The following is a 13,492-nucleotide window of genomic DNA, read 5'->3' on the forward strand; positions in this document are numbered from 1 at the left end:
GACAAATTGAGAGTGCAGCGTAAGCAATCTGATTTATTTTAGAAACGATAGAAATGTTTGTTTTGGATCCGCTCTGGTGTGTGGTTATCGCTCAGGTCTTGAGTAACTCTTCCACAGCAGTAATGACCACCAGCTGCACCAGTGAATTGCCATCAAAGGGATGGTTTAAGGTAATTGGGAATGGATTGGCGGAATTATTGATGCATCTCGGTTTTCCTTTTTCTTGCTGCTTGTGGGGCTGGAGGACACCACCAAAGCTTGGCTTTAATTTGTACCACCATTTCAAAAAATATATATTTGCCTGGGTAGCCAAGGTTCAATCCGCTGTTTGTGCCAAGTTAGCTAATCTTAGCAGGGTTGCGTAATCATTAGCATCGCTAGAGGAAGGAGAGTGGGGAAATCAGCCAGAGCTCCTACTCCTGATCACTGTCCAGCAATCGCTGGTGGAACGTGGATGTATATGGATCTTGGGAGAGGACGGGGTCAGGCTTGGCTACAATTGGCCTTCCTCCCACAGTTATAGTACCCATGTGTCACTGCCTTAAGGAAGGGAGAGGACAAAAAGAGAAGAGAACGGAAGGAAAAAGACCCTTCTCCCCTGGATATGAATACCTTCTGTGGGCCAGGAATCCAGTGCTTGTTAAAATGCCATTTTCATTTACTTGTTTACTCCTCCGCTGCCTCAATTTTTATCCGTTAGCCACAGTAAATGGCTGCCACTTTACAAGTGGAAACATGCACAAGCACTAGAAGAGGAAACTGGCCAAAAGCAGCTCCTAGGCACATTTTGTGTTTGTGAAACCCATTGTCACATTTCCACCTCAAACCTTTGCCATATAGTCAAAAATCTTATCCATGGTGAATATTTCAAAAGCTAATAGTTGAGTTGCATTGTTCTCTCAACATAAAACCACTTTTAAAGGGAGTGTCTTGTGAAACAAGGAAATGCTTTGTGGCTTGTTTCACTTAACAGGCTATGCGAACTGTTAAAATAAGTTACTGTGTGAACTGTTAAAATAAGTGTTCATTTTTAGACCCTTCTCAAATATTCTTGATGTCCTTGTAAGGTTATAGACAAGTTTGAAGCGTGTGACTTGTTTTGTTGAAAGAAAGTGAGACTGAATGGAGCTCCACCAGCTGGAGGTATGTTGAATAGACATATGAGCAAGCAGCCCCTTGTCTCATGCAGCAAACTGACTACCCTGGTGTGTTTGCCAGATACTTCCTAGTTTATGAAATCATTCTTCAGACTATCTGGTAGACTTTTTCCAAATTTTCGCACTCGGTATGAAGCCTCCTGCGCTGGGAGCACGTGTCGGGAATTTGGGAACAGAGTTCAATGAACTCACAGGATTTTCCACCCACTAATTTTCCATTTGGGCAAGTAAAATTCAGTTGTTGTTTGCCCAGCAATAGTTCCTGGCTGTGTGGTGAAACTTGTGTTGCGTCCCTGAGGTTACTCAACTTGCAACTAGTTGCATTTAAGGAATATTGATCGAACAAGGAAAATGTTGAAACTTTTTAAAAAAAAAAAAAAAAAAAAAAAAAAAAAATGTTGATGAGGGTTCTTTTTGTAAAAAAAAAGGCCTTGTGCATTTTACATTCTGCATAAAATATTCCTGGAATTTGATTAATGTTTGAGGGAAAGGAAAGGAATCTTTACCAGCTTTTCTCTTAGGAAGTTAAGCAGGGCAGATTCCATGACTGGCAAAATGGTACATGGTTTGTAGAATGAAAGTCCTTTTCTCATTCCATGCACTATTCCATTGTTCTAATTGTGAGTGAACTGGGCCCAAAGCTGGCTTCACTTCTCACCATGTCTTATGACCCTCTGTTGCTGATGCAACGTCTATATCAATGGTTTCATCGGCATGCATGTGCACACGGACGGAAAGAAAAGTCAGAGGGAAGGAGAAGCAGAGACAAACTGGAAGAGAGAAGCAGTAGTGATGGAGAGAAAGGACAAGAAGTAAAGACCATGGAGGGAGGCAAGGGAAACTGAAATTAAGATGGAGGGAAGGAAAGAGCGGGAACAACACTAATGCAGCTATGGAAAGAGGGAGAAAAGAAGAGTTGATGAGCTAGTGACCGAGCTGCGGACTCTGCGATGCATCAGGGAGGGGAAAAGTTACTTGGACACTCTATTCCAGGAGGCAGTCACACCCCTTAGGATAGGGTCTTCTGATTTGGTGAGTGGTCAGGGACAGGAGGATGTGACTGCGAGTGAGGCAGGTATGGGGACCCAGGAGGCGGAGGAGCCTCCGCTGTTGCAATTGTCCAACAGGTTTGAGGTTCTTGCGGCCTGTATGGATGAAAGTAGTGGCTGCAGGGTGGATGAGCAAACTGACCATGGCACCGAGGTACAGGAAGCCATTCAAGCGGGGTGAGTTAATAGGAATGTAGTGGTAATTGGGGACAGCATAGTCAGGGGGATAGATACAGTTCTCTGCGGCCAAGAGCGAGAGTCCAGATGGCTGTGTTGCCTGCCTGGTGCCAGGGTTCGGGACATCTGCTCTGGGCTGGAGAGGAACTTGCAATGGGAGGGGGAGGAGCCAGTGGTCCATGTAGGTACCAATGACGTAGGTAGAACTAGGAAAGAGGTTCTGCTGAGAGAGTATGAGCAGCTAGGGGCTAAATTAAAAAGTAGAACCTCAAGGTAATAATGTCTGCATTATTACCTGAGCCACGAGCAAATTGGCATAGGGTAAATAAAATTAGAGAGATGAATGCGTGGCTCAAAGACTGGTGTGGGAGAAATGGGTTTTGATTCCTGGGGCACTGACACCAGTACTGGGGAAAGTGGGATCTGTATCGTTGGGACAGTCTTCACCTGAACCGTGCTGGGACCAGTGTTCTGGCGAGCCATATAACTAGGGCGGTAGGGAGAGCTTTAAACTAAATATTGGGGGCAAGGGATCAAATTTGGGAAGATGTGGTAATTCAAAGATTAGAGACAAGGCAATAGAGAAAGGTGAACTGAGAGCGCAAATAGAAATAAATAAATATGATCTGATAGCCATTACAGAAACATGGCTGCAGGATGACCTAGATTGGGACCTGAATATTGAAGGGTACATGGCATTTAGGAAGGTGGGAAAAGGTGGAGGGGTGGCTCTGTTAATTAATGATGGTATTAGCACAATAGAGAGGGATGACCTAAGTTCAGGAAACCAGGATGTAGAAGTGGTTTGGGTAGAGATGAGAAATAATAAAGGCAAGAAGTCACTTGTGGGAGTGGTGTACAGGCCCCCTAACAGTAAGCACATGGTAGGATGGCGTATAAAGAAAGAAATAACGGGGCTTGTCAGAAGGGTACAGCAATAATCATGGGGGATTTTAATCTGCATATTGACTGGAAAAATCAGATGGGCAAAGGTAGCATAGATGAGGAGTTCATGGAATGTTTTCAGGATAGTTTCTTACACCAGCACGTTCTGGAGCCAACCAGAGAGCAGGCTTTACTAGACCTGGTATTGTGCAACGAGATAGGATTAATTAATGACCTCATAGTGAAGGCGCCCCTAGGTAGCAGCAATCATAATATGATTTTAATTTTACATTCAGTTTGAGAGAGAGAAGAGTGGGTCCAAGACTAGTATTTTAAACTTAAATAAGGGCAATTATGAGGGCATGAAAGCAGAGCTAGCTAAAGTGAACTGGCAAATTAGGTTAAGGGATAGGTCAATAGAGTTGCAGTGGCAGACATTTAAGGGGATATTTCAAAATACACAGAATATATACACTCCAACAAAGAAAAATTCCAAGGGGAGGACCCACCATCCGTGGTTAACTAAAAAAAAAAGTTAAAGATAGTATTAAACTTCAAGAAAAAGCATACAATTGTGCAAAGATGGGTGGCAGGTCAGAAGATTGGACAGAATATAAAAAACAGCAAAGAATGACTAAAAGATTAATAAGGAGAGAAAAATTAGAGTATGAGAGAAAGCTAGCTAGAAATATAAAAACAGATAGTAAGAGTTTCTATAGATATTTTAAAAAGAAAAGAGTTAACAAAGTGAGCGTTGGTCCTATAAAAAGTGAGTCTGAAGAATTCATAATGGAAAATAAGGAGATGGCAGTTGAATTGAACAGGTATTTTGCATCGGTCTTCACTATAGAGGATACAAGTAACATCCCAGAAATAGCTGTAAATCAGGAAATGAAAGGGAGGGAGGAACTCAAGAAAATTACAATCACCAGGGAAGTGGTACTGAGCAAATTGTTGGAGCTGCAGGCTGACAAGCCCCGGGACCTGATGGACTTCATCCGAGGGTCTTGAAAGAAGTGGCTAGTGAGATAGTTGATGCGTTGGTTTTAATTTTCCAAAATTCCCTAGATTCGGGGAAGGTTCCATTAGATTGGAAAATAGCGAATGTAACTCCTTTATTCAAAAAGGGAGGGAGACAGAAAGCAGCAAACTACAGGCCAGTTAACTTAACATCTGTCATAGGGAAGATGTTGGAAGCTATTATTAAAGGTGCTATAGCAGGGCAGTAGAAAAGTTCAAGGTATTCAGGCAGAGTCAACATGGTTTTGTGAAAGGGAAATCATGTTTAACCAATTTATTGGAGTTCTTTGAGGAAGTAATATGTGCTGTGGATAAAGGGGAACCGGTGGATGTACTGTACTTAGATTTCCAGAAGGCATTTGATAAGGTGCCACATCAAAGGTTATTGCGGAAAATAAAAGCTCATGGTGTAGGGGGTAACATATTGGCATTGATAGAAGATTGGCTAGCTAACAGGAAACAGAGAGTACGCATAAATGGGTCATTTTCTGATTGGCAAGATGTAACGAGTGGTGTGCCACAGGGATCAGAGGCTGGGGGCGGGAGCGCAGAGAGGTGCTGGCAGGCGGCCAACAACAAAAATGGCCGCCCCACACCTCCTTTAATTAGCGCCTCTGCCGCTGCAGGTAGGCCCCCATGAACCGGTCGCACATAGCGTCCGGCAGTAAATCAGGGGCGCTTCCTAATATTGCGGCTGGGGCATTAGCGGGGCGCTGCGCACACCGATGACGTCATTGGTCGCAGCGCTAACGCCACCATTAGCGTCCCGCAGAATTTAGCGGGAGGCGTGGCCAGTGGCTTGCGACCCACTTAGCGCCCTCTTAAGGCGCTAACGGGTGGTGCAGCCACCTGAATTTCTAGGCCATGGTGTTTCAGGGCCAGGAGCCATTGTGGGTCAGCAAGCACAGGGGTGATGGGTGAACAGAATGTGGTGCGAGTTAGGATACAGGCAGCAGAGTTTTGGATGAGCTCAATTTTATGTAGGATGGAAGAAAGGAAGCTGGCCAGGAGAGCATTGGCATAGTCAAATCTAGAGGTAACAAAAGCATGGACAGGAATAAAGAGAAGACTAGTACAGATAGTAATCTGAAGGAATCGAAGACAGAGAAGCTTAGCATAAACACGAGGAAGAAAGAGAGAGAAGCTTAGCATAAACACGAGGAAGAAAGAGAGAGAAGCACAGACACATGGGGGTGGAGAAGCATAGCAACAATAGGAGAACCACAGGGAAGAGAAACCAAGATGGATTAAGAAAGAACAGTAGACACAAGTTATTTCTGTCTGGTCTCTCTATCTCTCTCTCATTTATTGTTGAGGATGGACTTGTTTTGTAAGCAATGCCATACCCAAAGGAGGCTTAAAAAGCATTATTTAAAAACCATTACTTTGCAGCAATACTAGCTGTGCCCATTCATGTGATTAGCAGAGGGAACTCTGGGAATTTTTCTCCTCCCTAATTCAGAGATGCTGAGGCAGTTGTAGTCACTCTCCCACTACCCTAACTTAGATCCCCATCGTTGGCACAGAGCTTGGGATTGACCTTTTGAACCTTCCTGGTGTACATGCCTTAGCTAGTCAGGGTAAACTTGCTTAGGCATTGAGGAAACCTGTTGTTTTACTGAGGATAATGGGGGTGTTGTGACAGAGGTGAAAAGGTGAGGTCGGAAAGGAAGGCATGTAGTACACTATTATAAGCTACAGATAACCATTTTTTACTTGCAATAAATAATGAATAGCCCGCTGACACTCGCGCTCTCTAGACTCTCGTATGATGAGGGGCCACTTCGGCAATCCTCTAGTACCCTGTCTATGATCATGGAACTGCCACCCAGCAAGAATCGTGCCTTCAAAAGAGTAAATTGTCTAGGCTAGAAATTACTGTTAGTGGTGTTAGCAGTTGACTGATTAATGCATTCATATGACATTGCTCCCAATTTTTCTTTTTAAATGGTAAACCTTGAAGTAGTGTTCAGAGGATTTCATACAAACAATTTGTATTGCAGTTGACGGTCATTTCTGGCCTTTTTAATAGTAAATTCTTGTTTCTGAAAGAAAATATAAATATGTCTTGTTATCCATCAGATTTTTGTTCAACTGAATCAAATATAAGTTTGGTAACCATCTCTAATTACTTTTTTATTATTTTATTAAGATTGCCGAAGGAATGGCTTATATTGAATTGAAGAACTATATACACAGAGATTTGAGGGCTGCCAATATTTTGGTGTCTCAGACGTTGGTTTGCAAGATCGCTGACTTTGGCTTAGCCAGAATAATTGAAGACAATGAATATACAGCCAGAGAAGGTATGTTAAACTATGTAAATAGGCTGTGTCTCCTGCTATGTAATAAGACATGAGCTTGGAAACTGTGACAAGATCCCAGAGGATCCCCTGAAGCTATTGATTTCTGGCCATGCAGGGCATACTATGTGCTGTGAGCATATGTTTCAAATCCTGTTTTTGTTTTTTTCTAACACACATTTTATTTTGCTGTATTGACTAATTAAACATTTCCTACAATGGTAGCAAGTGTTCTGTTTTGGGCAGCTGACACTATCGTTCATAAGTTGGGGCAAGGGGTCCCTGGCAGTGTCAGTATTTGGGGGAAGGGAGGATTCCACAGCAGTTTGTCACTATTTGCAGTGGAGGGCCCCCCACGTTGAGTGCAGAGAGAGTAGAATTCACAAGAATTATGTGGCTGCTGGTCTGTTTAACTCGGTCACCACTAAAACTAAATAAATACCAATAACTATTTCTAAGTTGTGAAATATTTTAAGAAATGGCCACCAAAAAGGCCTGATTTTTGAGTGGACTAACTCTGTCCTTAATTATTCTTAAAGCATCTGGGACTAGAAATTATTGTATCCACAGCCTTTATGGGGAGAGAGTTCCAGATTTCTACTACACTTTTTGCAAAAAAAAGTGCTTCATGATTTCACTCCTGAATGACCTAGCTCTAATTTTAAGATTGTGCCCCCGTTGTTCTGGATTCCCCACCAGAGGAAATCATTTTGCTGTATATACCCTGTTGAATCCCTTTTATCATTTATCCAGATCCTGGAGATTTGTCTATTTTAAGTCTCATTATTTTCTCCATTACCCTTTTTTAAAAAACTTGTATTGAATCCAATAAGTTCCTCCTCTGAACATTTTTAGGTTCCCTTATACCACTGGTATTTTATTTTCTTCCTCTTCTGTGAAAACAGATAGAAAGTACAAAAGCAAAATACTGCAGATGCTGGAAATCTGAATTAAAACAGAAAATGCTGGAAATACTCAGTAGGTCAGGCAGCATCTGTGGAGAGAGAAACAAAGTTGATGTTTCAGGTTGATGACCTTTCATCAGAACAGATCCAAAGTATTCATTTAAAAAGCTTGCCATTTCCTTATTGTCCATTATAGTCTCACCTGAATCTGTCTTTATTGAGCTCACATTCCCCATTATCACTCTTTCTCTTAATATATTTATAAAACCTTTTAATGTTAGCTTTGTTATCCCTCGCACATTTTTTCCATATTCTCTTTTTGCATCTCTTATTACGCACTTTGTATCCCTTTGTTGCTTTTTATAGCTCTCCCAGTCTATTGGATTTCCAATTTTCCTTGCATTTGTGTAATTCTTTTCTTTTAGCTTGATACTGTCCCTTACCTCATTTATTGGCCATAAATTGTGTTGCTTCACTGTACATGTGGAGCTTTTGCCTTTTCAGGGAATGTGCTGGTTTGTATAGTACCAAAAACTTCTTTGAATACTTCCCACTCTCTCTTTCTCTAGGGTTACCCATTAACAGTTTAGCCCCATTTACTGTGGTTATCTTATTTCTCATCCCTTTGAAGTTTGCCTTACTTAAATTTAAAACCTTGGTTTGTGACTCTCCCTGCTCCCCCTGAAACCGAATATCAAATTCAGTCATATTATGGTCACTATCCGAAGATGTTCCCTATCTGTCAGATTGTTAACTAATTCTGGTTCATTACTTATCACTAAATCTAGTATGACCTTATCCCTTCTAAAATATATAGTTCCAGAAAACTCTCCTCAATACATTCTAGGAATTTGTTGCCTTTTCTTGAGCTATTCTTCTTCTCCCAGTCTGTGAAAATTAAAATGTCCCATATTAACTAGATTGTTTCTGCTACATACTTCCCTGATCGCCATATTTATACATTGCCACCCACATCACTACTGTCAAGAGGTCTGTAGACAACTCCCACGAGAGTTTTGTGTCCTTTACTAATCTTTGGCTCTGCCCATTGTGTTTCCACTACGTTCACCCTTATTGATAATCCTTTCTTTTCACTGTTAAGTGTTTATCCATTAATATCGTCAACAGTAATTTCCAGCTGCCAGCTCCTAAATATTTTCGGTGGCCCTTGGTTTATGTTTTCCAGGATCTGTATCTGCCTTGCCAAGCAGCACTTGCCTATGTTGAGCACATATGACAAATGGTTTCAGTTAGCACATGATATCAGCAGTGGGATTTCATGCTTTGCACAACAGTTATCAGTCTCTTAAACCCTTTTGCTAGCCAACTGGGATTATCTGGAAGCTCCTAGTGTAGAACAGCCTTCTGGATATTGTGAAATTACCTTTTTATCTGTGTAATAATTATCTTGTACTCTTTTTGCTAAAGTTCTCTTTGTGCTGCATTATCCTTGTGTTCATCTAAATTTGACTCGTTTCAATTTATTTATAAATGCCTGCCTGACTATTTGGGCAAATTCTGCCCCTTTAGAGGAGAATACGGCTGTTTTTGTCCAATTTGACAGTAATGCAGCTCTCTGTTCTATGCCTGCGTAGTGCCATTATTTATATGCTTCCATATTTCTGCTAATAACCAGCTATGAAAATGACAGTGAAGTAAGTAATTTTAAGTGGCATGACCCTGAATTTGCTCTGTTGGATACCAGCATTCAAACACCCAACAAATTTCTGAAATTTCCCTCCCTCTGGTATTTTAACATTAAACGTTTGCAAACTGTTATCCCACAGCATATTTGCAGGGCTCTTTATTTTTCTTTTAATCTCGATGTCGTCCATTCATTACAGAAATTCGGGAAAACCAAAATACTGGCAGCAATTTTGAAACAAAATATGAGAAATGTATCCCCGTTGGATAGCAGACTTTCTTTAATACATTTGTTTCAAAAGCAAAATTTCATTAGTGCTATATGAATAGCTATGTACAGTGAAATATCGATGGAAACAATTGGATATTTTTTTTGAAAATACCAACAGTACTTCCCACTGTAATTGTAGGAGTTTGCTGTTCCACATGCCTTATTAAAAGATGCTGTTTTTAGTTGGCTCCCAAAAACCATCGTGTGTGTGTATATATGTATATATTATATTTTTTTAAATATATCTATTGCAAAGTGGCAAGACTCCAGTTCCTATGGGGGTCTTGCCCAAGCTAGTACAGATTGGAGAATCGGGTGGAGAGCTCAGCATCCCCAATTTGTAGCAATCAGGATTTTCAACTTACTGATTTTATAATCTGCGTTTCTGTATCTTTCTAGGTGCCAAATTCCCTATTAAGTGGACAGCACCAGAAGCCATAAACTTTGGGTCATTTACAATCAAGTCTGATGTGTGGTCCTTTGGAATTCTTCTCATGGAAACCATCACGTACGGCCGGACCCCTTACCCAGGTCTGTAAAGAACAGTCAAGTTCTTCAAGCAGGCCAATAATTCTGTTGCATGAATCTCGCTCCTCTTCACACTTGCATTACTTATCGAAGGGTGCGCTCAGTACAACTGTAAGGTTGGTGTGAAGTCGGTTCACTTCATGCTGACGCTGCAGTTATAGTACAAATGCAGTCTGAATCCTGAGTCGGGGCCTTACCTGACACAGGAGTGAAACAGAGAGCGAGTCTCCCTGAAAAGGAGGGAATCTCACTCCACTTCATTTTGGAGTCAGTTCAGGCAGCGGGCATTTACATTCCTAAGTTTAGCATTGGAGCAACGCCAAAACTGCACATCACACCGACTCTAAACATGTAGGGTGAATGCACTGTCGACTTGTACTATAGCTACCAGTCAGAGGTCATGGAATAAATGCCGGTCACTCAATATTGCTATTAATAACACATTTAATAAATTATTTAATAGAAGTTCTCTGATCTTTATTACATTTATAAATTTAAATCCACATCGATAATGGTGGGTCAGGTGATATGGTAGACGTTTGAGAGAGATGCGGTGCGAGCCAATGAAATTAGTGGAATGTGTCGGTGTATTTTGTAAAACAAAAGAATTAAACCACTTGGTTACACTTTTTTTTATTTTAAGGAATGTCAAACCCGGATGTGATACGTTCGCTAGAACACAGCTATCGGATGCCACGTCCAGAAATATGTCCCACAGAGCTGTATGACATCATGATGAAGTGCTGGAAGAACAAAGCGGAAGAGCGTCCCACTTTTGAATATTTACAGAGTGTTCTAGAAGACTTTTATACAGCAACAGAGAGCCAGTACCAGCAGCAGCCATAACAAAGTGCCAAATATGTACAGACGATGGGGAAATGCAAAAAAAAAAGTAACTCAAACCACCATTTTAGATTTAACTCTTTTAAAGTCTGCACTTGCATTTTTTTGCACCATGTCCAAAGTAAGAATAATTTTCAACATTCTTGACTGTAAACAAACATGTTTTCCATGTATTATATTTTCAATGATTTTTTTAAAAAATGTGATAGCAATTTTTCTGCAGAAACTTAAAAATGTTCATCAGTCCTTAGAGGGCTGAATAAAAGGGGTTTATTTTTTCTGAAACAATGTTTAAAATAATATTGGTACTGTATTTTCATTGACCTCACAGTTTTTTCTTTAATTGTGCACTATTTTTATACTGAAGGTAGCACTCACATAGCAGAACCTTGGATATTACAGCCCCTTTTACAGCAATGTCATGTTTAGGTGTTTTATAAATAGAAAAAGGGTCAGCTGAATTGTTTCAGCCCATGTCGGGTTCTTGTAACATAAAGGGTTCCTATAACATACACCGCTGTTGAGTCCATATAGCAGGAGTAATTATAGGAAAGAACTTAATCTATTTTGTACAATGTCTCAAAGAAAACTTCATACACTTGGTCCCAGAATCTGCAAAGGGGTGAGCGAGTTCTTAAAAAATTAGTCTTTGAAAATATTATTGTAGATTAATAAAAAGGCTGGGGGGTACCCTATTTCATAGTGGCTAATGGAATCCCTGCTAGTGTTTCTTCTTGTGAGGAAGTTCACAATATTAGTAAGTTAGCCTCAGTGGTAGCACTGTGGAGAAATTGTACCCTATGATCCCTAATACTACTTTTGAGGGCTCTATTGTGGTTGAGATTGGGTTCAAGTTGACTCAGGACAAATAATGGCAAAAATACTGCACACATTCGCATGACAACTTCGCCATGTGATTTCTCCAAGGCTCACTTTCCAGGGTAAATTGGGATTAGGTTCATTGGCGCAGGTAAACCAGAATATTGAGTTTTGACGCGTTTCATGACTGAATGCTGGCAATGTGATGCTGTCGGGCCCAGCCTGTGCACGAGGCCAAAACTCCTGGTTGAACTGCCTGGTAGTATATTAGTTAGCATATTTGCTTTGCTCTGTTGTGATAAAACCAAGCAGAGGCTACAATTCAACCAGTACATGCAAAACCTGTTGCTTCTGGCTTGAGTTACTGGAAAAGCACACCTTCCCCCTCCTGCCCCCACCCCCACCCTGAGTGGGGACTGTACCTGCAGACAATTGAGCCACCGAGGTGTCTGCAGCCCATCAGACTGTTCTTGCAGCAGAAGAAAAGCTCCTGGAAGCGAGCAGCTTGATGATGAGAAAGATAGCTACTGAGACAAAATCTGAGAATTAATTCTAATCTCTCAAATCAAAACTAAATCCATTAATTTAGTCGGTCTCTTTTTTGATCTTGGAATATTTTTGTTTAAAGTTTTTATCAGGTGTGTGATTTATTAAATGTTGGAAATAATTTATAACTGTTAGGTCCAATAAATTTAATTTGTGGCAACGTGTAGGCTAAAGTGTATCGGAACTTTGTTTAATATGGACTGGAGTATGCACATGCTTGAAGATTTATAAACTATGCATTCTTATTTTTCACATGGCTTAAAATGATTTCAAAATAAAGAAAAGTACTATAATTGCAAAAATGTAGCCATTCATAGTGTATATTTGTATTAATGCTTGATGTGTGAAATAAAGTGCCTTAATCTTATTGCTAGTTCTGAAATTTGTCAAATCAAATCTATGGAATTGATAGTGATGCAGCATGCTAAAGCTTGCATCGGTGCATTTGATCTTTATAAACTCATTTACACTGGGAGTCATTTTCTGAGTAAATCTCATCAGCAATTTTGTTGTTGTTGTTGACGGGCAAAGTAACCAGTGTTGCCCCCACTACTTTACACACAAGCAGTGATTTCACAGTCCAGCACTCCCAACAGATCACAGAGAGCATCTTGGGGAAAGCCAGGGCTGTATGTCCGCAATTTCCTGAGATGCGCTCCCTGCTGGGAGCGCCATATCGCAGAATCACCCTTCCAGTGCGCCAAGGAAGCCTTCCCTTCCCAGCTCCACTCTGAGCATTATATTGCTCTTATTTGAAGATTTGTTTTTTTTTTAAACAGCATTTTAAAAACATCTAAGAATGTGGGCTTATGTCTTTTTTTAAAGTCCATTCAATACTATTTATGTTATCATGTAGCTTTGTTGTCAGTCTCAAGAGCTGAGAATTAATTAATTCCCACCCTCTTAGGGGGGAAAAAAAAAAAAATTTTAAATGCCAAAAATGTAGTGAGAAATACCCTGCCTTTGGGTGGAATATACAAGTCGCTCTCGTTGCCCCCGTGATCTTGCTCAATACTACTTCGCTGTAGTAAAGAATCTTAGTTGCTACAATCTATAGGATCAACAGAATACCAGAAGAATTTCAGAAAAACTAAATCTTGACCTGAAATAGGGTTTTCAAAAAAACTCAAACATCTGAAAATCATTTTTTAGTTTTTGAAATAAATATGATTGTGAATCATAAGTAATTTCAGAATGTAGCAATCAGAATTTTGAAATACATGTTCAGAGAAATCATAGCTCTTTCTACTCTTGTGTTTCAAGCTGCAGAAGAAATTGGAAACTCACCAACAGTAATAGGACATGTACTTCAAAGCTGCAGCCTTGTATTCTCCTATGCAAATTT

The 13,492-nt window shown here is 40.5% G+C and overlaps 1 protein-coding gene across 6 annotated transcripts in view; it reads left to right on the plus strand.

Moving 5' to 3' along the window:
- LOC147108747 (tyrosine-protein kinase HCK-like) overlaps positions 1-12,514 on the plus strand; it is a 103,195-nt gene extending 90,681 nt beyond the window's left edge. For all 6 annotated transcript variants that reach the window (XM_086005510.1, XM_086005513.1, XM_086005509.1 and 3 more), the window contains 3 exons: positions 6,441-6,594; positions 9,811-9,942; positions 10,583-12,514. In XM_086005510.1, coding sequence (XP_085861636.1) covers positions 6,441-6,594; positions 9,811-9,942; positions 10,583-10,785 — 489 coding nt within the window. In that variant the 3' untranslated portion in view covers positions 10,786-12,514. The remainder of the gene's footprint in view (positions 1-6,440; positions 6,595-9,810; positions 9,943-10,582) is intronic.
- Positions 12,515-13,492: the final 978 nt, after the last annotated feature.

This window comes from Somniosus microcephalus, chromosome 13 (assembly GCF_052327205.1).
Source record: "Somniosus microcephalus isolate GS21.2 chromosome 13, FLI_Smic_1.0, whole genome shotgun sequence".
NCBI classification, from domain to species: Eukaryota; Metazoa; Chordata; class Chondrichthyes; order Squaliformes; family Somniosidae; genus Somniosus; species Somniosus microcephalus.